We start from the raw sequence: 27,790 nt of genomic DNA on the forward strand, positions 1-27,790 counted from the left end.
GATCTCAGTTCCCCGACCAGGGACTGAACCCAGGCCACAGCAGTGAAAGCCCAGAATCCCAACCATCAGGCCACCAGGGAACTGCCCCACACATATGTCTTTATATCCAAGAATCCAAGAATCTTACTATTTCCTTGTATATAACATATACTTTCATGGAGATGTGTATACAAAGAGCTTGTTATTCCTTTGCAGGGAATATGCTGATATAATTACCACTCTGTGAGGACACGATATTGTTTGTTTAAAGAATTACACTTTCTTGAGTGACCTCACATATGTAACTTACACTGTATCCAGTCACTTATTTTATTCTGTCCTATGGTGCTCTCTCCTGTTTCAGGTACAGATTTTATGGTCCAGCTTTCTTGGGGGAAGGAACTCTATTATACTTCTCCTATAGTCACCATAGCATTTACTATGGTAAACGGAAACATAACAGGCACTCCAACACTGTTTGGATGTTCACAAATACCTCTCCATTTATCTTCATAACAGTTCTCTGAAATATGTGCTGAATACCATTTTGCAAATGAAGAACTGATATGCAAGAAGCTGTCTGCTCTAGGACTTAGAATTTTAGAGCTGAAAGCACTTCAGAGATCTCCTGCCCAAGTGGTTTTCAAACATCTTGTCGCACAATCCCTTTCCTCGAAAGGTGACTTTATTTGGGATCTTGATAACATAAAACAGAGAAGAGAGATCCACTCTCTTTATGGGGAGGGGAATAGCTTGGGTCCCCACTGCTCAGCAACCCTCTCCATAAGGCCACAGAGAATCACTAAAAATAGTGACAGCTCTTTACTGGTGGGAGGTAGGGGATCAGGGGCTTTACATGTGGGCATTATTTTCTATAACCATCCTGACAGGATGATATTATTCCCCATTGTATAGATACAAAACCAAAAAGACTATAAAAGAGACTAAACAATTTTCCTAAAGTCAGCTAGCAAATAAGTAGGAGACCTGGGGTTTGAACTCAGCTTTGTTCAGCTGCAAAATTCTTGTTCTGTCCACTTACTGTTTGGCTTCCCTGTCTAGCCATTCAATGTAATGTAACTGTTTAGATCACACTGATCAAAAACTTATGGGCAGGGCTTCCCTGGTGGCACAGTGGTTGAGAGTCCACCTGCCGATGCAGGGGACACGGGTTCGTGCCCCGGTCCGGGAAGATCCCACATGCCGCGGAGCAGCTGGGCCCGTGAGCCATGGCCACTGAGCCTGTGCGTCCGGAGCCTTGCTCCGCAACGGGAGAGGCCACAACAGTGAGAGGCCCATGTACCGCAAACAAACAAACAAACAAACAAACAAACAAAAAACTATGGGCATGTGCATATATATATATATATACACACATACATACATACACATGTGTAAAGGGTGGGGGCATTGGAATTGGCCTGTCGCTTCCATATAGTGCACCCTCTTTGTAAGGACTTCTCATTCTCCTTCAGGGGGGATATCAAGAAGCTGGGACTATCCCAAAGAGTAGTTCAGATGGGACATGACTAAGCTTTGGGGATGGTCAGGAATCCTTCTGCTGGCCAATGTATCAGCGATGTGTAAACAGCCTTCAGTATAAAGCCCACTCCCCACAGCAAGGAAGAGTTAAGGTGGCGCTTCCATCCAACTACACCTCTCCAAATGCCAAACAACTAGTTCACATGAGGTAGCCTGGTCTCCTTGTATGTGTTCGGCTCCCCTACATCCTCCATCTTCCTGGCCACTGGCCACTGACACCACTCAACCACCTCTTAGTAGTCTCAAGCCTAGCCCTAATTCTTGCCGCTTGCCCCCAAAACAGATCAAATCCTCCCACCTCCCTGCCCACAATCCCTCTCCTTTTTACCACCTCTCAGGGGATGCTCATTTCCACGTACCCATGCCCACCACATTAAATCTCCTTTTGAAGGAAAAGGCTTCCTGCCCACTACTGATGTTTACTTCCACATGGAGAGAGTCCTGCTGGTCTTGCTGGCTGTTATGAGTTAAACTGTGCCCCGTGAAAAAATTCATCTGCTGAATTCATAGCCGCCAGGACATGAGAATGTGACCTTATTTGGGAATAGGGTCATTGCAGATATAATTAGTTAACACGAGGTCATATACTGGAATGGAGTGGGGCCCTAATCCAATATGACTGGTGTCCTCATAAAAAGGGGAAATCTGGACACAGACAATATACAGGGAGAATGCCATGTGAACATGAAGAGGGCCATCCACAAGCCAAAATGGAACAGATCCTTCCCTCACAGCACTCAGAAAAAACCAACCCTGCCGACACCCTGATCTCGGACTTCTAGCCTCCAGAACTGTGAAACAATAAATTTCTGTTGTTTAAACCACCCAGTCTGTGGCACTTCTGTTACTGCAGCCTTAGAAAATTAAAACATTGGCCTTGCTTCCTTCCAACATCCATTCCCTGATGGGGAGTTTGGGAGAGAAGCTGGGTTTGCATAGGCCTACTCCCCTCTCCCCTCTTCCTTCTTAGGAGCTAGCTGTCAGCAGGAAACATACATTCCGCTCCACCCCCTCCTTGCCATTAGCTTGCCAGAGTCGGGCCTGTGCTGTCTAGTGCTGCCTGTTACTGGCTGCATGAGTCTGTCTAATTCTCCAGGTGGGGAAGCCTAGCTGTCATTTCAGTTTTAACAGTAGTAAAGTTAGTATTTCCACTTCTCATCTGCCTTTCTCTACTGTCGAATTGGTTCAAGATTTGGGAAAGGAAGAAGTGTACTATTTGTAATGCTCTCCTCCCAAACCCCACCCTGAGTCCTCATCTTCCTGGGAGCAGGGAGTGAGGTGGCCTTCCTTCTTTCTCTATTCTATTGCGATGGAATAAACTTTGTAACCTGCTTTTCCAAGCCCTCTCCTTTTGGTTGTCAAAAATTCAAACATGAACACTGACTGTTACTTCTTCATTCTCACTATAACAATTCTATACCCCTCAAGGTAGCAAATAACTCAAGACTGTCCAGGAAACAGTCACGCATAAGCTATGGGGGAAAGAGAGGCACAACAATTATCATCTTGAGATATTATCCTACTATGTATTTCTTGGTTAATTAAAATTGGAGAGTGAGTTATTTCATATATGCAATTTTGAGTCACACAATAAATGAGAACCTAACTAATAATAATGCTATAATCATTATAATAGCACATCATGATAACCATGTGTTGGGGTCTCCTGGGTCTCCTGAGAAGCACACCCTTACTTGCCCGCTGGAGACCAGGTGGTGGGCGCATGAGGGTGTGCAGAGACTTGGGTTGATGCACTTAATCTTATAGGTCCATCAAAGCCACTAGCATGACTATATTATTTCCTTAGAATTTTCTGATCCTAGTGGTCTTGACACTGGAAGTCACTGTATATGTTAGGAAGGAGAGACGGAAAGGAAAAGGAATTCAGGAAAAGCGCAGCCAAGGTTAGGAGTCTGGGCTGAAAAAGTTAGCATCCTATCAATCATATGCTATAAATCCCCATTCTCTAAAACACCATACGCAATACCATAAATTTAATCTCTGTGCTCCAAACCCCTAAACTTTTAACATCTCCCACAGTGACCCATAGCTTGATCCTGAGTATTCTAGGAGACCCTTTCCCTAGGTGAAGTGGTTGGGGGGGGTCTCCCAGTTTTAAACTATAGACTTATAGACTGGGGAAGAATTACAAGAAGTGTACAGTCAGACAGCAAAGGTTTCATGCACTCCACCTACTCATCCCAATGAGAAAATTCTTATGGTACATTTATTCCTGTCAAAATGTTCAATAAAGTCTATTCAGTATATACCAAGAGTAAAACAGGGAAGAAGGGAAAGCCAATACGAGGGTGTGTTATCAAGCTAGTCATCGCTACGAGCAACTGGGGCTTGGTCTTGCTGGAATGGGCCTTAGAATTGTCTGTCTACCAGCTCAGGTCTCCCACTGGCCAAGGGGTGCCTGTGGGGTATTGATTTACTTGGACTTCAGGTTGCTGCAGAGCCAAAGTGAGAGAAAGAGAGCAGCTTTTTCAAGTATGGATGTGTGCATCAGTAATTGCTGGTCATGGAAGAATAGGTTAGTTTATCCTAGTTCTCTCATTTGGTCTTTTCCTTTCTCATTAGTAGCTCTGTTTTACAGTGGTTGATATAATCCTGTTGCATTTATTAAGCTTGTAGCAATATGCATTTATGAACACCTGGTAACTCTCCTTCATAGATAGAATGCACTCAAGTTGCTGGAAATCAGTTTTGATATTTTATGTACTTTCCCAATGCGCAATCCCTTTTTTTTTTCCAGCTTTTTATATGGTGGCAGTATCCTATAATTGTCAAAGTAAATGCTATGTCTTAAACTATGTTAACATATGCTTGTAAAATCAACCATTGCTTTTATGCTATGGCAATGAAGGTAGTACTCATGGTGGAGAGAACTATATCAGAACCCAACATCTAAACTGACTAATCTCAACAAAATCCAAGGCTGTTTTACGAGACAATCTCCATAGCAACTGGAGAATCAGAGTAGAAAATTCTTGAAGTGAAAAGTTGTTCCTGATTTGCCAGATCAGCCCATGTTTTGACAATCCGTAATAAGGTAATCGAAGGGTCTTAAGACTATCACACAAGCGTTGATGTTGTGTGAATCTGTCATGGCACATGTCCTCCAAGCCATGAAAATACTCAAAAAATCATCTAACAAGGCTGATAATTCTAATCAAATTCATTAATGTTGTATCTATTTTAAGATAAATCCAAAAAAACTCAATCATGTAAGAGCTAAATCTTTACTTATGTAACTTACTTAACTAGCATTTTATCTTTCCAATATCCTAAATAATGTCAATTTATAAAGCATTATATAAACCTTATTTCATTTGATTAATGACATAGAACAAACAGCAAGTTTCCATATGATTTACAAATTTTATAGCTATGGTCCAGACTTTTAAAGCTGAATATTATGGGGCTTCCCTGGTGGCGCAGTGGTTGAGAGTCCGCCTGCCAATGCAGGGGACACGGGTTCGTGCCCTGGTCCGGGAAGATCCCACATGCTGTGGAGCGGCTGGGTCTGTGAGCCATGGCCGCTGATCCTGCGTGTCTGCAGCCTATGCTCCGCAATGGGAGAGGCCACAACAGTGAGAGGCCCGCGTACCGCGAAAAAAAAAAAAAAAAAAGCTGAATATTATGAACCTACATGTTAGTTAAGCCCATTTTCACCGGCAAATCATTGGGGGGATTTGCCTGAGCAGCTTCTGCCCTGACCCCTCCCCTCCACCTTCACTCAGTCCTTCTCAGGAAGTTTTGTGTGTACATGAGAAACAAGCTCATGTTTCAGAGACGCTGGCTCCTGCAGGTGAACCATCGAGTAAGGAAGATGTGGAAAACATACAGGCAGCACGATAGCCCACAGTAATCCTTTGGAGAAATTGTCTATACAAAATTTATTGAAGCCCAGAAATTGAGACTAAATACCTTCAATATTGAGTTAGAAGTCAGAAAAAAGAATAATGTTACTGTAAATTTACCTTTGGTTCCAAATTAGGTGAATTCACTGCTCTTGAAGGATCTAAGATAATCAAAATCACCATGAGGAATTAGAGAAGTAGGGACTTCCAAGTAGAGATGGGAGCATAGATTCCTATGTTTACTTTCACTTCTTCCAAATACCCCAGGAAACAGATGGTAAAGAGGTCTATTTTTTAAAGCATTGATTCACTCAAACAAATAGAAATGGAAGAAGAAGCAATGGCATTGGAACTTGGAGAGCAGATATAAGAAGAGCAGGAGATTCAGCAGACCCCAGACAGCAGAGAAGCAGCCTGACTTAGAGCACTGGTACCTGGAAATGGTCAGAACTGGTGACCTCACTCTGGGAAGGAAGGTAAAGGCATAGCTCAAAACAGGGAGAATGGTGGAAAGTCTGTTTAAGCAGTAGTTAGATCCCAACCCCTCCACACAGACAGGCAACTGGCAGAAGACACAAGAGGTAAAAACACAAGGCATCTGGGCTGCGGGATACAGCTGAGGGTAGGGGATTCATGAAAAGAGGGGAATTAAGGGAACATTTACACACTAAATGCGGTGACTCTTCTAGCCCTCTTCTGCAACTCAACTCCTAAATCATGGACAGCTGTGTGTATACTCCAGGCTGAAGACTGGAGAATCCTTCTCTAAGAAACTTGAACAGCCCAAGAGGAAAGACCCCAAAGATACTGAAATGGACGCTCCCTATAGAAACTACGCAGCCAGGTCGACCTACAGTTGACAAACCCCACCTAAATACTCAAATTATCCATTCAGTCCTTTAGTGTCCACTCTTAGAGTAAGCAGCCAACCAATGACGATCTGACATCTGAGGAAAGCCTTTAAAACAAACAGGAGAAAGCAACCTTGGTGGTGTGGATGCGGGGGCGGGGGGGCATGTTGGGGAGCAGACACCATGCAGAAAGAAGAAACTGTCAAAAATTATTCACTGACACTGTATTCATGAGACATGACCAGGACATTATTTAGAATAAAAAAATAAAATGAACATTCAGAGAGTAAAAGCACTTGGAAACTAATATAGAGGAAATGAAAAACTTATTGAAGGCTTGGGATATAAAGTAGAGGAAATTTGTAAGAAATTATTATAAAAATATAAAGTGATTTTAAAAAAGAGAAAGTAAGTGTAGAGAACCAATACAAGACTTCCAATATTCAAATATGGAGCTTCCAGAAAGAATTGAGAAAATAGAAGAAATATCAATGGTAACCTAAGCGTGCACCTAAAGCAATTAGAGAAAGAAGAACAAAAAACCCCAAAGTTAGCAGAAGGAAAGAAATCATAAAGATCAGATCAGAAATAAATGAAAAAGAAATGAAGGAAACAATAGCAAAGATCAATAAAATTAAAAGCCCGTTCTTTGATAAGATATACAAGACTGATAAACCATTAGCCAGACTCATCAAGAAAAAGAGGGAAAAAAAAACAAAAGAAAAAGAGGGAAAAGACTCAATTCAATAAAATTAGAAATGAAAAAAGAGAAGTAACAACTGACACTGCAGAAATACAAAGGATCATGAGAGATTACTACAAGCAAGTATATGTCAATAAAACAGACAACCTGGAAGAAATGGACAAATTCTTAGAAAAGCACAACCTTCCGAGACTGAACCAGGAAGAAATAGAAAATATAAACAGACCAATCACAAGCACTGAAATTGAGACTGTAATTAAAAGTCTTCCAACAAACAAAAGTCCAGGACCAGATGGCTTCACAGGCGAATTCTATCAAACATTTAGAGAAGAGCTAGCACCTATCCTTCTCAAACTCTTCCAAAATATAGCAGAGGGAGGAGCACTCCCAAACTCATCCTATGAGGCCACCATCACCCTGATACCAAAACCAGAACAGATATTGCAAAGAAAGAAAACTACAGGCCAATATCACTGATGAACATAGATGCAAAAATCCTCAACAAAATACTAGCAAACAGAATCCAACGGCACATTAAAAGGATCATACACCATGATCAAGTGGGGTTTATCCCAGGAATGCAAGGATTCTTCAATATATGCAAATCAATCAATGTGATACACCATATTAAATCAATGGAATAACTCAAGAGAACTTCCAGCACTGGGGGACAAGTTTCAAGAATTCAAAGGGCCTACCAGTTATCCAGCATAATGAATGAAAACAGACGTATACAAAGGCACATCACAGAAATTCCAGAACACTAGGAACAAAGTGAAGATCTTACAAGCTTCCAGTGAGAAGTGACAGGTCACATACAAAGATCAGGAATCATAATGCTTCAAAAGTCTCAACAGCAACATGGAAATGAGAATTGATACAACATCATCAAAATAAAGGAAAATTATTTCTAACCTATTATTCTATACCTAGCTAAACTAAAAGTTAAGTGTGAAGGTAGAATAATGGCATTTTCAGACATGTAAGTTCTCAAAAATGTACTCTCCCTGCCCCCACCCCACTTTTTTTTGGAAAGCTAGTAGGGGATATGTTCCACCAAAACAAGGACATAGAAGAAGGGGGAAAAAAAGAGAAGATATGGGATTCAGGAACCAGGGGATCCAAAATAGAGAAAGATGAAGGGAACACCCAGGAAAAAAGTAATGGGAGATGCCATGATGACAGTCATCCTCAACAAATTGAGAGTAAATCGTCCTAACTGAACCAGATCAGAGAGTTCTAGAAGAAAGTTGGGGTTTTTTTTGGCCACACTGTGTGGCTTGTGGGATCTTAGTTACCCAACTAGGGATCGAACCCAGGCCCTCAGCAGTGAGATCGCAGAGTCCTAACCACTGGACCACCAGGGAATTCCCCTAAAAGATAGGTTTTTTTAAGAAGATGAAATTTATAGAACAGTCAATACATGGTGTGTTCTATCTGAATGCATGGAGAGATGTCATTAGTGACAGAGTGTGGGGTTAAACCAGTGGTAAGTATATAAAAAAGTAAGCAAACAATCAAAAAGATAATGATCAATTGCAGCAAAAAGAAAAAGTTGTAGAGAAGGGTAAAATAATAACATTCTAAATGCTTCATTATAAATAATGTTTACACCGTTATAATAATGTGACCACTAAATACTGTTCCAAGATATAACTATATGGTGAGGACGGAGAATTCGGAAGTAAGTGGGAAATGTGTGTGTGTGTGTGTGTGTGTGTGTGTGTGTGTGTGTGTGCGCGCGCTGGGGGTGAGAGGTGGGTGAAAGGAAGCTAAATTCTCATCTTTTGCAGTGAGAAGTCAACAGATAATGCCTAAAACTTAAAAAAACAAGAAGTACCAATACAGGTATGATATTCAGATATCTGGATTTGAATCCTAAATAATAAAAGAGTTGAAAGTACTTGGCTCAGGGGAGAAGGAAACTGAAGTGTATACAGAGTGAGGAGGAAAGGCAAGTTATGTAGGTCTAGAGTTTGGGGAACAAACCCTGTAAATTTGACTTTTAACCATGTTCATGTATCATTTTGATAACAACAAAAAGAAGCAAAGAGAGGAACGGAAGGAGGAAAGAAGAGAGAGAGAAAAGGATGGAATGGAGAAGGGAAAAAGGGAGGAGGAGAAAAATTTTAGAGACATAATACAGATAAAAATGAAATGGAGCCTAATAGATCAAATGTGGTTTTATAGAAAATGAAAACCAAAGTCCAAAACATTTTTTTTAATTATAAGCTTTAAATAAATATAGACTAGATCTATGTGTCACCTTTTTTTACATGGCAGCATCTGTAAGTGAAGACACTTTCATACCACTGCTCATACCCCAACCTCCTATGGAGTCTCCCCATTCTCTCCATTCTCTATTATCTTAGGCCACCATCACCTTTCCAGACTGATCTACCTGCTCCTTGTCCATTCTCTATCATACAAACAAAGTTATCTTTCTAATGTTCAAAGCCAATCATAGACTTTCTTTCTTAAAACTCTTCCAACAGTTTCCACTGCGTTTAGGATAAAGTGTGAACCTTAACCTGGCATATAAGACTTCATGACCTCGCCTCTGATTACCTCTGGAGCTTCATTTCTTAACCTTCCCACCCCACCCCATCTGTAAGTTTCAGCCAGCAACACTGCAGTCCTTTCAGGTCCTCAAGCCCAGGCTGCTTCCACCTCTAGGACTCTGCATTGCTGTGCCCTTTATTCTAGAAGTTCTTAAACTAAAATTATATGCAAAATTATGAGTGTATCTATGTATGTATACACAAGTGCACATCATAAAAACTTACAAGTGATTTTGACATTATTTATAAGTCCCCTGAACATCAACTTTGGACCTCACTTTAAGAATCCCTTGCTTAAGGAATAAGCAAGCTTCCAGCTGCTATCAAAAAGCTCTAAAATAGGGTTCCCCTGGTGGCGCAGTGGTTAAGAATCTGCCTGCCAATGCAGGGGACACAGGTTCGAGCCCTGGTCTGGGAAGATCCAACATGACGCGGAGCAACTAGGCCTGTGAGCCAAAACTACTGAGCCTGCGCGTCTGGAGCTTGTGCTCCACAACAAGAGAGGCTGCGACAGTGAGAGGCCCGTGCACCGCGATGAAGAGTGGCCCCCACTTGCCACAACTAGAGAAAGCCCTCGCACAGAAACGAAGACCTAACACAGCCAAAAATAAATAAATATTTTTTTTTTAAAAAAAGCTCTAAAATATATATTCTCCAGAATTTTTGCATATAAAACATACATGAATTACACATGTCAATATCAACTATCTTCTATGTCACTGGAATGTTCTCCATTGCTCTTCCTCCCAAAGAAAGTTAGTTAAATTATTATTTTAACATGGTTTCCCTGACAAGGGGTTACTCTAGTGAAAAACATCCTGTCACTGTTCTGAAAACAGTGAGATCCTAGAACATGAATACTTCTGCCTCATACGAATGCCTAAGCATGCTGTTACCAAAAAAACAAAAAAAAAAAACAAACCAAAAAAAATTGGGTGATATTAGATGAACAGCTGTGTAGAAAGGAGAATGTAAAAATAAAAACTGCATGTTGGAGCATCAAAATAGTAACCATGTACAGTATATGACTGGTTTTAATCAGATGAAGATTGAAGCTATTACATTTCAAATCGAATGTTATAAATTAGTTCAAGAATGCAGCTGAGCTCTCATTTAATTAGAAATGTCCATGTTTAAATCATGAGGTACAGTAGCTGCCAATGAAGCAAAAGGGCAAAGGAAGGGAGAAATACTGTGTCCAGACCCTCCTGTTGTCAACTGTCTCTTACTCTGGCCAAACATCTGGGGTGGACTAGTCCTGATGTAATGAAGAACTTCATGTACTAGCTAATTTGAGATTTAATGTAATTGAACATAATTTTTTTGAAGACATTAAAATCATTATTCTGGTCTGGACAATTCTGAACTCTTCATTTTTGTGTGAAATGCATTTTCCCCCATGCTGAATTTTAACTCTTTCTTAGATGAAAAGTAAAGCAAATTTTGGGCCATGATTTCTCTGGGAAATAATCCATCGATTGTCAGTCAGGTCATGTTAAAATGCAACACATGGAATGAGATACACCTTTGGAAACAAGTCTCATTTCATATTTCTAGCGCTTGATGGAGCTCAGCTAGAGTCCAAATCTACATCCCAAATGTTAGACATTTCCCTATTACCTAAAAGTGAGGCACCACCACAGAGGATTTCTGAGGTCATACAGAGAAGTTTGCAGTCATCCTAAGGCGGATTTTTCCCCAAAGGTTATAAGTCTCTGCATCTCATAATTAACCAGCTAGACAGTCCAGGCAAAAGGTCTTTCTTTTCTCCCAATTTGCTTAATTCAAAAACACCTCAAGTGACATAGCTCAAATTTTCCAAATTAAACTTGCCCATGGGGCTGAAATCAAGCATGTGACAGTTCAGTTCTAAAGAAAACCTTAAAGAGCGCTGTGCACAAGGAAAAAAGAAAAAAAAAATCAGAGGAAAAAGGGGTAGGAGTTAACATTTAAGTGGGTTTTCAACCTCATCATTACTCCTGCTCAAGAAAATAGGACAAAGATGGGTGAAACACACCATCGTCCTGCCCCGAAGAGTCTAAAGAACTCATTAGAGACTACTGCTGTCTCCTCATGGTCTATCGTGAATTTGCAAGGGTCACAATGGTTGATTTGCTGCATCCTACAGCATTTAGTGTTCCACAGCGTCATGGGGTAGAAAGTGGAAGGATGAGTTACAGCGACACAGTGTGCCACTGCAACCCATGGAAGCTTACTGTTGATACAATTCTTCAAGGTTGACTTTTCCCAGGGAACTGAGGAGTGATTATATTGTCACAAGCTATTCTGACTTGTAAAAATGGTTTCCATTAAGGAATAACACACTACCCCAAACTTTCTCTTACTTCTGGCCACAGCTCCACACTCTTCCACTCCAACACCAGAGAGAGGGTAAATGGGAATCAGGTCCACTGCTCCCAGGCAAGGATGGATCCCCTCTTGAACCTCCATATCAATTGACTGGAAGGCCTCCAGGCAGGCAGCCAGAACGGAATTGCCTTAAAAAAAAAAAAAAAAAATTAAACTTTCAATCTCATCTAAAGAAGTAGCTATATTTATTATTGCCCCACCAGTTGTTTTTCTGTAATATGTATAGAAGATTGTTTATCCATCCAAAATAAAGAAAAATGAAAGACCCAACATTTCCCCTCTCCCCACCTCCCAAGTGTCACAAAGTTTCACATTTCTTCTAACTCCTTACTCCCCAAAGTGGAGGAAGTATACAAAGTTTATCAGTCTTAAGAAACTTTGTATTGTATTTTTTTTTACAATTGGTTACTTTAAATTTTTTCAATTTTATCAGATTAATCTGATAAAATTCCTTGTTATTTTCAGAATATTTTATGAATTTATAATAAAATATACACACAAACATAAATTTTTAAAAGCATAAGTATTTTAGTTCTGCTCTTATAATTAGATTTTTCATTAAATTATTCTATCTAAATACATATTATAGACACATCAGAGTGTTATGTTATTACTCTGAGTTTTTATTTGCAGTGCAGTATGACCATTTGGCAAGAGAGCTAAACAATAAGGAAGATAATCGGTCCTATATCTGCTGGGAACTATCCATCAGCTCTTTGTTTTCCAAACAAATATACCTTTTGAAAAAAGACAATCTGCTAAGTTGAAGTCAAGTTTATTTGAAAGTATTTTAGGACTTCCCTGGTGGCGCAGTGGTAAAGAATCCGCCTGCCAATGCAGCGGACACAGGTTTGAGGCCTGGTCCGGGAAGATCCTACATGCCGTGGAGCAACTAAGCCTGTGAGCCACAGCTACTGAGCCTGTGCTCTAGAGCCCACGAGCCATAACTACTGAAGCCCGCACACCTAGAGCCGGTGCTCCCCAACAAGAGAAGCCACCACAATGAGAAGCCTGCACACCACAACAAAGAGTAGCCCCCGCTCTCAGCAACTAAAGAAAATGCACGCACAGCAACCAGGACCCAACGCAACCAAAAATAAATAAATTAATTAATTTTTTTTAAAAAAGAAAATATTTTAAACCCTTTACCAAGCAATACTAAAATAATACAGGTTTTTGTTTAAACAATTATGAAACTTCAAATTCAAGTTGTCCCACTAAACCTTACAACAGAAGACTTGAAACCCATTTCATTTCACCCAGTGGACCAACTCACGATGTCAGGCTCCCAACCTAAAACACAACTGCTTAGCATGTTTCATTCCATGTCAACTTATCAGTGAAATCAAGGCTGACTTCAACACTATTACTTCACAGGTTAAAACATGAAGATATTTTTCTTAACCACAAAGGATATGTGATCATCTTCAAGGAAAGAATGTTATTAAATATTGGACCCCCAAGGTTCATTTTAATGAAGAGGAAATGGGAAATGTTTGAGAGGTACATGTTCACAAAAATGATGAAATGCAGTTTTGAGGTAGACTCCCTATGTAATGGAGGGGAGTATCCAGATTAACACAGGTAATCAGTGATTAAAGAGCATTCAGGTGTACCTGAAGCTCACCCTTCGCCAAAAGACATATGTAAAAAAATAGAAACTGAAATCTTACCTAACTCAGCAACAGAAGCTGCTATTGTAATGACTGATCTGTTGTACCCTTGATCAGAAAATACGTTGAGCACTGATACCTCAGGATGTTTCTGTCCTATAAAGAAAGCAACACATCAATGCAATAATTTTTTTCTGTGATGAAATCTTAATACTTTATTTCCTGATATAATTAAATAGAAATAGTTTAAGAGAAAAATTCTGGGGGGTGACCTCTGAAGGGACACTGACTAATCATGAAATTTGTAGACGGTAACATCCACTTCTTACAGTGCTTCCTATACAAGCAGATGGCTCAGCTCAGATACGAGGCTTTGGTGTCTATGAGAGAACTTTTCTGGCACTTGCTTCTGAACTTGCCAGAGTTCTCTTAACTCAGTCTAAGACAGTAGCTCTTCTTTCAATCGCCAAATCATATCACTCTAAATTCTGTTCCTTATCAATCTCATCTTCTAGGCCCTGTCAATTTTTCCTTCCAAACCCAGAAATCAAAATCTAACATCTGGAAAAACTAGGATAGGCCAATTAGTGCCTGGAGCAGAGGTTTCTGGGATACATGCACCTGCCTATTAGAAACTGTTCTGACTCCACCATCTCCTTTTCAAAGGACACCAACAGCCTTCAGATGTTAATGACTTCCAGCCTTCAGCAGCTTGTGACTCACTTGAATGTGTAACCTGAAGGAGAAAGCTGCCATACCCTTGTATGGCAACCACACATAACCCTCTAGTTATTTTTGAAGTTTACAAGCCTGGTTCAGGCTCCTTAAAAGTTCTTCGTATGCCTACAAAAGCAAATTCAGAGTGGAGGACAAAAGTTTTCAGACGGTAATTAAACCTTTCACTATGCCATGATATCTTTGTCGCCCTGTCCCCTGGCAGCTTAACAATTAATCTTTTCAGAGGAGAGGAAAAATAAGTTACACGCAGCAACTACAGAGCTTACGGCAGCCCCGCACTATTAATTTTAATAACATGAAAAGATAAACTTATGTCACTCACTCATAGCCAAATGAGAATCTACAGAGACCTGCCCTGGTATAGGTCTAAAATTTATAATTCAGCTTTCTTTCCATAAGACCTTTTAGGTCATTTAAATGTTTTCACATTGCTTAATTGGAAAAAATATAGATGATATAGTTTTATTCCACTCACTTAAAAATAAATGCCTTTAAAGTATTTGTAAAACAGCAGGTCATTTTCTTAACTAGTGCTACCTTCCCTGCATTTTTAAAACTATGAAAGATGGGTAGCAACACGATCATACAACCTCTTTTTATGTATTTTTTTCAACATACCTAAGCTTTTAGAAGAAAAGATTTGATTTGATTTTTTCATTCTAAATCTTCTTCTGAAAAGCTTTTATTCTCAGTTTCATATGATTCAATTGAATCAAATGCTGAAAGAATGAAACACTCCTGAAATTTCTTAAGCATGCATATAGAAAAAAAATTACTGCTGGCAGGAGGAGCTGTCAGTATGAACCTCAGCAGAAGTAAATTGTTTGGTATTTGTAATGCAGTGTAATAGCTATAATTCCGTTTGAGCTGCTGTCACTAATAAGCTGATCAAAACTGTGAGTTGAGACCCAGGCGTCCATCAGTGTGTGGCTTCCACAAATGTCTCTGCCCAGTCACTTAATCACGGAATATGTCTGCACATTCACCCAATCCCACTAGATGTACTATCTGACAATGAGGGGCCCAAGCTGGCTCTTACTGCAAAGAGAATGCAAAAGCACAGCTGCACACTGACTCCAGAGGAGCTTTCTTATTAGAAATTATCAGGAATTTTCACAGACATTTCCAGCTCCCTCAAGGTTGCAAGACAGTAACTTAAATGTGCTCAGTGTTAGCAACGGGCTGGGGGAAAACACTTCTCTCTCATGAAAAGCAATAACCAAATAAAAAATGACAATCAGAAATTAAAATCGACTGTCTCAAATGCTTTAGGGCTGTGACCCTAGCGTTCACCTGTTGCCAAAAAGCTGTTGGTTTCAAATAACAAAGTTAAGTGATTGTAAGTCTGTAAATACACTATGTTCTGTGTATGTGTGAAAGTAAAAACAAATGTCTAGAACTGTATGTCATCACATGAACATTTTAACAAGGGTTAAAAAAAAAGAGAGAGTAGTATGTCTTATAGTAAATACTGGCCCAGGGAGTAAGGAGGCTTGAGTTTCAGTCTTCTGAATTGAATCGCAGAGTAATCATACACACAACACTTAAATGCAACTGCCTAAGAGTCTTTATGCGTAGAAAATGCAGTAGAAATATTAATGCTGCAATGACAGCATGGGCTTTGATGGCAGGAGTGCTTCTGAAGAGGACTTGGTATTTGGTAAGTTTATTTTTTATTTAACCTGCTGAATTAAAAGCATAATATACAATTATGCTCATTCCATTAATGATCATATAAATGGCCCATAAGGGAAACATTAAACCTTTATGTAAATATATCCTCCTCAGGAGCCTGCCAATATCCTGAATAATGTGCATTTCAGACACTCTCTCCAATGTGAAGAAATATGCTGGGGATTGTATGCAGGCATTTGGAGAAGAGCATATGTGCACATCTGAGTAAGTCCTCTATCTCAGTATCCTGGAGTCCTGCAGAAGCTATAACAGCCCAAGAACAAGGGGGGAAATTCAGGAAGAAAGAAGAAGAGCGTTCTATAGACATTGTTAGCAGAGTACAAAAATTACTGTATTATCAAAACACTACATATTCACTTCAATTGCCTGTTGTTCCTACCATTTTTTTTAAGAAGAGCCGCTTTCGCTACATTCTCAACAATGTATTTTCTTCTGGCTTCTGAAATGTTTAATAAACAGACAGCCAAACGGAGCCCCAGTCTGGAAGAAGACATGGTAATTTTCTTCTAGAATAGGAGAAAAATAAGCCTTCATTTTGGTTTCTACAGTTCATTCATATTTTCATGTTCATTAAACTTTTTAAAAAAATCATAGCTTTTTCGAAACCAGGCAGTCATAATATGAATATTTCACTATTTCATTCCTCAGTAACACCTAAAGGATAAAATCCTCAGATTGACTCAACCAGGAAACCATGTATATGTGGTCATGCACATATGAACATATGAAGATAGCAACAACACTAGAAAATATCCATCAAGTTACTCAGTCTGAATTCTGTCCTGTGAAACTTCTTCATTAAAGTATGTTACTCCTTTTAAGAATTGTCTTCCACAGTTTAATCCTATTTTCAAAGAGGCATGATACTTTCGTTAAATGAGATTACTGGGGAAATGCAGAAAAGAGAAATGAGGCAGATTACTTAATATGCTGATTCTTACAAAAACTATTCTGACAGAGAGAAAGGGTATCTCTACAGGCCATGCCATGGGCAGTATATGAACTAACAAAAGGGGCTCATTTGGGGGCTTTAAATGACAACTATATGACTAAATTTCTCTTGTACTTTGATCTCCATAGTCCCTATAACAGCTTAAAATCTTGTTTCACAGGACTCTGTACCTTGAACTGAAAGCTGACATGGACTACTCTGATATGTTACTCAATAATCAGCCAAAAATGTGACTGATTTTGTTGAAAATGGAATGATTCCACACAAGTTTTGGTGGTTGCTTTGATTCTCCTTAGTACTCTAGAATGGCATTTTCAACTAGTTATCTTTCTATACCCCGAATGATACTATGAACTAAAGAAATTTCAATATCTCAAAACAAAAAGAAAATAATTCCCCTTTTTAAGATCAGGTCATCATATTTCGGCCTCTTTTAAATATAGCTAAAAGTGAATGTGGACCTCATGAACTCGATCAGCAAATGTTTGATGGGGGTCATTTTGTGCCACATAATGTTCTCCGTGTGGGGATACTGCAGGGAATGATGTCCAACTCTGAGACACACGTTAAGCTCGTAAGTTTAAGCTAACATGCTGTGGTGCCATTAACAGTGCTCTCCATGCATAAATCCACGGGCTTCTGTTCACTAGGATTGTTCGTTGGCCTGATCACTTTAACCTAAGAGGGGATACAGGGCTTCATGGTTAGTTCAGGTTTTCATATCGTGACCATCATCTCATGATTGAAAATTCATAAAAAATACGGTCATTAGGATTTTGTAGACATTAATAACACTGTTGTAATAAAGCAGCTCAGACATCTCGTTTTTATGTAAACAAAAAATTGCTTTACACAAGGGGTGTGGGCGTCTTCTGGCTTTCATTTGTTTTCAGTGTGTTTATGTAGCTTAATTGTCTCATCAGGCACTTTCCCAACATAATTATGCTTTTTAACAAATGGTGTTTATGGCAACCCCTAACAGTGCAAAAGAAAAGATTAGTTTCATCCTCTCATTCCACGTTTTTATTCCCTGTGGACAGCTAAATCACACAAAGATGGTGTTAGAAAAATCCACCTTCACTGCAAAAGCTGAAACTAGGGGCAATATCAAGCTTTTGGCAAGCAGTCAGGCTTGTTAGTAAAAAGAGGAAGTCTTTCTCTCCCTCCGCCTCTAAGAATGTGACCCCGAGCAAGACCCCAAACACTCTGTGGTTTGAGGGAGTGTGATCCTAGGCCTCCCACCACTTCGATCACCTTTGGCATTACTTCCGTCGAGAGACCTAAAACCTGCCTCCCCCGGAGGAACCGGCTGGGCCCCTGAGGAGCTGAGCAGTTCGCTACGGCTCTGCCACATCACCTGTGTCCTGCGCACGCACCACCGCCGGCACTTTTAGGGCGGCAGAGGCTCGCCGAGGAGGCTGTAGTGCGAGGTCTGGGGCAGACACCGTTGCTGGGACCCCCTGCGCGGTCCCGCCCAGGTTCTGGTGTGGGGTGGCCCAGAGCCACGTGGGCCGAAGGGTAACCCGAGGGACTCGCTGAGGGCCCCGGGAGACTCTAGCAGAGGTATCAGCGTCCGCGGGCGGCGGGCCCCGGAGCGAAGGGCGGCCGGCGGCGGCGCTGCCCCAGGCCCGCCTCGAACGTGCGACCACGCTGGCTGCTCCGCGGTTTGGGGGACCCACCTGCTGGCGCGGAGGGCGGCGGGGTAGGACGGCGCCAAACCGGAGTCGCCGCGCGTGACCGGCGCACAGCTTCCGTCGCTGGCCCCGCCTCCCGGGCGCCCGGGCGCGCTCCAGCCCCGCCGCCCGCCGGCTCTGATCTGCAGCTCCTTCCCTGACCCCACCCGACCCCACAGGCCCCGACCGCGTGCCGGCGGCCCGGAGGGCTTAAAGTTCTCTCTAGAAGTGCTTTCCCGCCCCACCTGCTTTAACCTGTAACTCTCCACAATTCTCTCGTAAATGAGTGACTTTTTAAAAGGGCATTAGAATCTAATGATGAGGTCATTACCCACTGATCCTACACCAGCAGGGGGCTCTTTTCCCCGGTTTACGCACAAACGCATCTTTAATAAATTCCCTTCTGAGAACTACTGCCCGCGAGCGATTTCGAATATGATCTGGACCCACCCCAAGACAAAAGCATATACCCATTTACTCTAAGTTACAGCTAGTAGGAACCAGGCATTAAGCATTTCCCTTTTTTTTAGGCCAGTGAACCTTGAGAATACATTTCTCTTCCAAAAAATCAGGACCTGCTTTTTTTTTTTTTAATGTAACAAGGATTAAATGTCACCATTTTGATCCAATTTCGTTCCTGAAGTGAAATAATCACTAAATAACTACTTTGGCAGAATAAATTAATTTTTAAATCTATTTTTTATTTTCTAATTATACTTTTTAAACACAGATTTGAGGAAATTAACATTTATGTGGACATTTGGTTTCTAGCCTAATGTGGCATAAAAATAAGTAACATAATGAGTGTTAAAAAAAATCAGGTTCATGATGCTTCTCACATCATCATCATTGTACTTAGATGTCACAACAGTATTATGTGCGATTGTGTCAGATCCAGCCTTCTCCATCTCGGAGTGTTGGCAGGTAGGAGGGTTGTTGGCAAGAGGAGGGGTGTTAACCTCAGGATCCTGGATCCATTCCAAGGCTGGTAATTACATTCTGCCAGCCAGAATTCATCCCATAATTTTAATTGGATAAATCCTTTCTGGCCTAAGCTACTGCTATGCCTGTCAAACTGTTGCCACATTTCACCCCAGAGGTGTCTGTGTTTTAGTTGCAAGAATCAGTCCCTTTGAGGTTGGTTTATCAGTTTAAATCCTCAAAATGCTTTGGGACCCTAAGGAATTAAATATATATTTAGGGTTTTTTTCTATTGACTTTGCATAGAAATGCATAAAATAGATTTATACTCATGTTAATGCCTAAAAACCAATACCCATCTAATGTCAGCAGATAATTTTGAGAGCTGTTTAACCAGATCAACATCCCCAACTTTCTCTTCTTTCAAGAAATTTTATTGCCTATAGCTTTAACTTTCAATTTCCAAAAAGTTCTGCAGTATTCAAAGTTTCTTTCCATGGAAGACAATAGAACTGAAGCCCCTGTATTTCACCCTTCCAACAATCCTATGATGAGATGACTTGCTAAAACGAAAGACAGAGTAGTAATATTACACCTAGACTTATCATATCCCTCCAGAGAAAACAGTATGACACCTAGGGGCTTCATGGTTCTAGCTGGAGCACCTGCCAGGACTAAATCTTCCTCCCTGCATCTCCTAATCCTCTTTGTGAGAACCACTCTCTCTTCCAGGGCTGCCAGGGCATCAAGTAAGATAATGCTTCCGAAAGCATCAACACAGAGGAGTTACTCAGTAAACTTTAGTCCCTTTCTCCACTCTACTCATGTCAAACACAAATGGAGAGGAAACAGGGCCCCAGGGTTCTTTTGGAAGGGGGGCAGCATCTGCCCCTGCCTGAAGACTGTAAGCATTATCTTTTTTTAAAAGACAAGGAGACAGATACCAGCAAGGCTGATGAGAAGTTTAGCAATGAGATTGGAAGTATTATTTTGATCTCTTCAAGAATGGAAAAGTACCCTTGGTGTTAGTTTAGCTCTATCACATGTAATCTTGCCCATTTCATGCTTTAGAAGAGATTATGTCACATTTACAATGTATGTATATCAAGCCTCTCATTTTTATTTAACTTAGCATGCTTTGGAAGGATTTATTCATACTTTTTGGGTGAATGTGTTATTCTGACTCCTCATTTCTCCTGCTAATAAATCCACATTCAGGGCATTAGTTATTTTACTCATCATGGATCCTGTCCAGAAACAAATAAGTACGAGAAGAGAGAACAGCTAAAAGTCCCAGTGTCGGTTCCATCAATGACGACTGCTTCCTAACACTCCCATAGCTTCCCTATGAGACAAAGAGGACACTTTCCTGTACTCTTCATTTTCAGTTTTGCAAGCAGGGAGAACGTAGCTCTTGTAAAAGCCTTCACTGGCCCGTCAGAGTCGAGGCGGGTAAAAGGGAGAGACTGTGCTCTAGTGTGGCTCCATAGTGTGGCTGTACTTGAATGCAGAGCCCAGTACTGCTTGAAGAAGCCAGGACTAGGGTGAGCGAGGGAGGCATTCAGCTTGGGCACAAAATATAAGTGGGTGCCAAAAAATTCGGTAATGCAATATTGTAAGAAGTCAAAATTAAGACAAAATAAGAAATCAGTGCTAAACAAAATATCAAAATTTTAAGTGAGGCAGGATCCTACCCTGCACTTGCTAACTCACTCACACTCACCTCACCCTGATCCCTGCCCTGGGGTTGTGTTCCCCTTCATGCCAGCCTGTTTCTGATTTGTAGAGCGGAAACTGCACCACTCTGCCTTGCCTGCATCCTCTCTTCTGGCCCCCAGAAGAGAGGGCAACAAAAACAAAAATATCAAGGGTAGAAATTTCCAGGCCAGCGGATACATATAATTTACAGTTTGTTCAAGAGTTTCATATATAGGAGACTCGGCCAACTTATCACAAAAGAAGGCAAGCCCTTATTAGAACAGGCAAAAGAATCAACTTTACTAACTTAATCCATTTCACTACCTACTTACCTGATGCATTTCAGAATGCATTTCAGAATACGGTAATTAGAAAGCTTCCTACTGTGCTGTGTAATTTTGAAATACTGTTTTAAAGAACATTTTAATTAATACAATGAATCTTTTTTCTCTTTTCATATTCTAGCATTTATCTGTGTTCAGGGAAATATGAGTAGAGAATTTCCCTTAGAAAGACAGAAGTGTAGGGAATTCCATGGTGGTCCAGTGGTTAGGACACCAAGCTTCCACTGCAGGGGGCACGGGTTCTATTCCTGTTGGGGGATGGGCAGCACAGCCAAAAAAAAAAAAAAGAAAAAAAAAGACAGAAGTCTAATTCCTTGTGCAATTTTTCTAAGATTACACTTTCACCATATTTTTACACTATGTCAGATTTCATTCTGCCTTCTTCCCTCCTCATGGAACCTGAGAAGATTTTGTTTCTTCTTCCATATAAATGTGGTCTGATAAATGAAGAATTAAAAAAGAGTGACTTTAGTTGTCATTCTAGGACAAGTTAAGTGCAGAAGTGGTTTTAATTGCTTCTGAGTAATAAATTATTTGAATCATGTGACATTATGAAATATGTGTTCTATTAGTCATTTTCTAAAATAGAAAATGGGTTTCACTGCTGCCTTATTTAGTTTGGAGTGGAGGAAACTATGCTATTCATTTATTTTAAATGAAGAAAAGGAGTTTGATATCCAAAGAAGTTACAGCAACTAACAGAAATAACACCATTGCCCTTACATCTTTAATTATGGGAAATGGATCTCTAGCCACTTTTGTCTTAATGAAGGGGGAAAAAACAGCAAAATTCCCAGAATTAACAAGTTTTCTTCCTAATATTTGGGAAATGTCTTTCCCTTTACACAATATGGGCTGGATTCTTCCTCTCTAGTTAGCTGATCTCTTTATTTTTCTTTATCATGAAAAACCAGTAGAGTACAATGTAAGCATAGTTATTAGCTTAAAATTGGAATCACTGGTTATGCATTCTATTCCTGCACAGCCGGAATATCTCATGTAAATGGGCAAAAAAGTAAGTCTATGATCCATTCACCCCTTAATTCATTCCTTTCCTTTACCGCCTTCCCTGTGGTCATTCCATTGTGCATTCCTTTATTATGGAGGCTAGGTGTTGAATGGAATGAAGTGTCTCCCAGAGCCTCTCTCCAAAGCTGTTTTTTGTTTTTTTAATACCTATTAGTTATATTGCAGATGAAGAGCAATCCCTAAAATAGACTGAGTTTTTGCTGAAAATGTGTCTTAATTTATGGGACTACATTAAGATTATTTCTAAAACTATTATAATTCACAAAATGTATTTATTATTTCCAGAAAAATGCTGAGAATGTTTAGAAACGCTGTCCCGTAAGTAACATGAATTTTTGTTGCATTATGAGGTTTAATCAATAAATATTTACTTAAGAATTCCAACCAGGGCTTCCCTGGTGGTGCAGTGGTTAAGAATCTGCCTACTATGCAGGGGACACGGGTTTGAGCCCTGGGCCAAGAAGATCCCACATGTCACGGAGCAACTAAGCCCGTGAGCCACAACTACTGAGCCTGTGCTCTAGAGCCTGCAAGCCACAACTACTGAGCCCACGTGCCACAACTACTGAAGCCTGCGTGCCTAGAGCCCGTGCTCCGCAACAAGAGAAGCCACCACGAGAAGCCCGCGCACCGCAACGAAGAGTAGCCCCCGCTCGCCGCAGCTAGAGAAAAGCCCGTGCACAACAACGAAGACCCAATGCAGCAAAAAAAAAATCCAACCAGGGGTGATGACTGCCAACTTTTATTAAGAAAAATGACACATCTTGTGACAGTCCAGTAGTGTCCAGTCACACTCTGTGCATTTGTAGGCACTTCTGTGCTACTGTTGTTTAATGTCCTATGTATGTATATCTAAGTGAATATCAACTCTTACTGACACCAAGAGGGTAATCTCCCGTATGCACAGGAATCAGAGACCCTGAACAGAAGCATCCTGTGATGTCTGCATGCCCTAATTCCCAAGTGTCATCCCTTGCGTTGAAAAGGACCCCTTCTGGAGAGAACCAGTTCTCCTGCTCTTGGGCAGATCTCCAAGGTCTGTCTCTGTAGGACATTCAAACTGAAGGTTCGAATTAAGGTTTTCCTGCTGATCTGTTTGTCTTTTACTGTATATCTCAGTGTTTGAAGGGATTTAATTTTTAAAAATTGTGTCTTTTCACCACATTTAAATAGAAAATGTCTAATTTCATAGGAAGAAGTAGAAAAGTTAAATTTTTTGGTTCTGTTGTTTTTAATGTTTTCTTTATCCTACCTTGTGCCTCTCAGTTATTACTGACAGCTTTTACTTGAAGTTCTATGTTTTTGAAAAAGATTTGAAAATAAAAATTCATAGAACCTCAGGTCAGAAGGGACCTTAGAAATCATCTGGCACCTCCTTGTAATGTTTGTTCAAACAATATTGGATCTGGAACAAATAGACAGTAGAGGTGGAAGCAGAGTTTATGATGAAGTGGGGTTAGGGGTGGGCACTATGGGTGTCGCTGCAGTCCTACACTTTGCCCCCATTACTGCTTCTTCCAAGGCTCCTCTCTGAATGCTAAGGTGCCTTTGAAAACCACTGACTATTTCAACTACTTTTGTGGGGCTTGAAACCCTTTTTGTAACATTATACAAAGTTCTCATCTTTTGAAGATTAACCTTCTATCTTGAATCGAGTCCATGACACTCTCAAAACACAAGCACTGTGGAAAATCCACACTGCCTTTTTTAAATTTATGTATTTTATTTATTTATTTTAGGCTGCGTTGGGTCTTCATTGCTGTGTGCAGGCTTTCTCTAGTTGAGGCGAGCGGCCGCTACTCTTCGTTGCGGTGCGCGGGCTTCTTACTGCGGTGGCTTCTCTTGTTGTGGAGCACGGGCTCTAGGCACGTGGGCTCAGTAGTTGTGGCTCCCGGGCTCTAGAGTGCAGGCTCAGTAGTTGTGGTGCACGGGCTTAATTGCTCCATGGCATGTGGGATCTTCCTGGACCAGGGCTCGAACCTGTGTCCCCTGCATTGGCAGGCGGATTCTTAACCACTGCACCACCAGGGAAGTCGCACTCTGCTTTTTAAATTATTGGATTGGTTTTAATAGTAATTTCTGTGGAGGAAAATAAATACGAATGGATATTCAAATCTGAAATGATCCATCAAGGGTTTTAATTAATACTTGTGGAAATGTGGTACAGAAACCAGAAGGATAAAGATTTGGGGGAAGGAGAAAAAAAGGCTTCAAGAAGATGCAATCAAATAGAGTAGACAATTATAGTCAGACAACAGGCAAGGATAAAAGCGGCTTGGTTACTGTATCATTAACCAGTTCAGAAGACTGTAATACAGCCCTGCCCTTCTCAGTGCCTCTGTCACTTTTGACATCAGTGTTTTCATTTCTGTATTTGGGGCAAAAGGATGGCAGTGTTCCTCATAGGAGATTTTTGTATTTTATTTAGATATGGGGCCCATTTTTCTTTGTTGCACCCCCCCATCCAATTTTTTTTCTTTTATTTCATGTTATGCCATTTGATCAATGGGCTTAAATTCTGAATGACAACAGAACTGGTCTGTAGCAGCAGTCTCAGCTACCCATATTTTAAAGCTGAATTTATATTACAAGTGTTAAAATATTAAATGAAAAATATGTAATGAAAATACATTTTGTAAATCAAATATCCACTTGATTGCTACTAATTTACTCAAGTAAAATTCAAACAATTCTTAATCTTTGAGTTTTCTTCATTTATCAATGTAAGACATAAAAGACCCCAATGTTTTTTACGGCAACATGGATGGACCTAGAGATTATCATACTAATTGAAGTAAGTCAGACAGAGAAAGACAAATATCATATGATATCATTATATGTGGAATCTAAAAAAAATGGTACAAATGAACTTATTTATAGAACAGAAACAGACTCACAGACATAGAAAACAAACTTATGGCTACCAAAGGGAAAAGGTCGGGGGAGGGATAAATTAGGAATTTGGGAGGAACATATACACACTACTACATATAAAATAGATAAACAACAAGGACCTACTGTATAGCAGAGGGAACTATACTCAATAGTTTGTAATAACCTATATGGGAAAAGAATCTGAAAAAGAATATACATATATATTCTTTTGGATATATTTTAAACATGTATAAAAAAACTGAATCACTTTGCTGTACACCTGAAACTAACAAAACATTGTAAATCAACTATACTTCAATGAAAAAAATAAATTTAGGGGGCTTCCCTGGTGGTCAGTGGTTGAGAGTCCGCCTGCCGATGCAGGGGACGCGGGTTCGTGCCCCGGTCCGGGAAGATCCCACATGCCGCGGAGTGGCTGGGCCCGTGAGCCATGGCCTCTGAGCCTGCGCGTCCGGAGCCTGTGCTCCCCAACGGGAGAGGCCACAACAGTGAGAGGCCCGCATACCACACAAAAAATAAATAAATAAATAAATTTTTAAAAAGACCGCAATACATTTTTGAAGTAATTATTCAAATTATAAAACATATGTTAAACTACTCCAATCTAATTAGATTATCTAAAACTTATTGATAAAAGCACAAATAATAGAGAAGGTTGTGTGTGGAAAAGATATTTTAAAAATTTATCCTGGGTCAACCTAAAGTAGTTACTGATATAGGAATAAACCAATCAGAAGACTGTATATTCTGTAAGATAGCTTGATCTTCTCAAGTATGTCCAGCCTTAAAATAAACACGAAATATATTAATAGGAATATATTATATTTTGTTCATTATAATGAAAGTAAATATCTGTGATAATACAAATTTTGTGTATGAAGAAAGATATTTTCTTCATAGATATTGTGATTTTTATTGATGGTTATAATATAAATTAAAGAATATACAGTATTTAATATTTCTAATGGATTGGCTTTATAATTATAAAACATAGTTTTAAAGCTAAAAGGAAACCTGAAATTTATCTCATCAAACACTCTAAGGGTGTGAAACTAAAAAGTTTAAGTGATTGCCACATGTCTAATATCACTCTTCTGTTTTAAAAAATCAATGCCTGGAAGGTGGAATCCAAGGCCCTTCTCAGTGGGGCCCCATCTGCTTTTTCTCCTTTCCTTTTCCTAACCCTCCTCCTCAGTCTAATCTCATACTACAACAGTACACTGCTCACCCAACACAATTTAAACTACTATATGTCTCTGGCTTTGCTTGTGCTTTGCTCAAAATTTTATTCTATGACCACCCTCCACCCACCTAATAAACAATCTCTACCTCTATGACACCTTCCTGAATTCTGTCCTCTTCTCCAAAATTCATCATACTCTTCTGTGCTCTCAGAACATCTTACTACTGAAACACTGATCACATATTATTGTTATTTCATAAGTATCTCTTTTCCCTGTTAGACTGAACAGGAATAAAGTAGTTCTTGTCTTTTTAATCCCTAGAGTTTAGTCCAGTCTTGAATCATAGACACTTTATAAAAATTTGTAGAAGAGATGAACTAATGGACTGATGGGTAGATAAGTATACACATAAGTGAATAAATGCATGAACTAATTAATGAATGAACAGACAAACCAACAAAGGAGTGAACAGATAGGTCAAGTTTTTTGATCTTAGCACTATTGATATTTACCGGAGGATAATTCTTTGTTGTGGAGGCTGTCATGTGCACTGTAGGATATTTAGCAGCATATCTGGCCTCTCACCACTAGATGCCAGTAGCAGCAACCTCCCCCCGCCCAAATTGTGACCATCAAAAATGCCTCCAGCCATTGCCAAATGTCCCCAGGGGTAAAACTGCCCTTGGTTAGGAACAGCAGGAATAGACAGAATGATGGCTGGAGGCAGCAATTCAGGTGGAGGGCAGAGATTAGAACTCTGGTCTCTGTTTCAGTCCGGTACTTTTCATATTAACACTTAGTGAGATCCAAGTTCAATTCTCAGTCTTCTCACAATATAGTCTTAAAACTTGAGGTCAATAACAGAGTTAACAGCAGTATAATTTATGGGATAAAGTATTAGAAAGCAACATTAGGAGTAAAGGTATGCCTTCCTTATATCAACGAATCTGGTTTACATTGCTTTTTTAAAAATAGCATTTATCTATACTGTATGCTATTAAATGCTACTTATTTGGTCCTGCCTAAAAATTGCACCTAGAAGGCATATGGTTTTTAAAATTTTTCTAAATGCCACTTTATAGCACCATCTTGTGGATTTTAGAGGAATTCACTGATTTCAGTTTAAAATGTCTAGCTATTTCTCCAAAAAGGACAAAAAGAGAATAGAGAAACTAT

The 27,790-nt window shown here is 40.0% G+C and overlaps 1 protein-coding gene across 1 annotated transcript in view; it reads right to left on the bottom strand.

The window, feature by feature from the left end:
- FTCDNL1 (formiminotransferase cyclodeaminase N-terminal like) overlaps positions 1–18,598 on the bottom strand; it is a 39,474-nt gene extending 20,876 nt beyond the window's left edge. Inside the window, exons 1-4 of the mRNA XM_024757345.1 lie at positions 18,550–18,598; positions 16,298–16,424; positions 13,546–13,641; positions 11,848–12,000 (exon numbers count right to left, since the gene is read on the bottom strand). Coding sequence (XP_024613113.1) covers positions 11,848–12,000; positions 13,546–13,641; positions 16,298–16,412 — 364 coding nt within the window. The 5' untranslated portion in view covers positions 16,413–16,424; positions 18,550–18,598. The remainder of the gene's footprint in view (positions 1–11,847; positions 12,001–13,545; positions 13,642–16,297; positions 16,425–18,549) is intronic.
- Between the last annotated feature and the right edge of the window lie 9,192 nt (positions 18,599–27,790).

The sequence above is a fragment of the Neophocaena asiaeorientalis genome, unplaced genomic scaffold, assembly GCF_003031525.2.
Source record: "Neophocaena asiaeorientalis asiaeorientalis breed wild unplaced genomic scaffold, Neophocaena_asiaeorientalis_V1.1 scaffold246, whole genome shotgun sequence".
NCBI classification, from domain to species: Eukaryota; Metazoa; Chordata; class Mammalia; order Artiodactyla; family Phocoenidae; genus Neophocaena; species Neophocaena asiaeorientalis.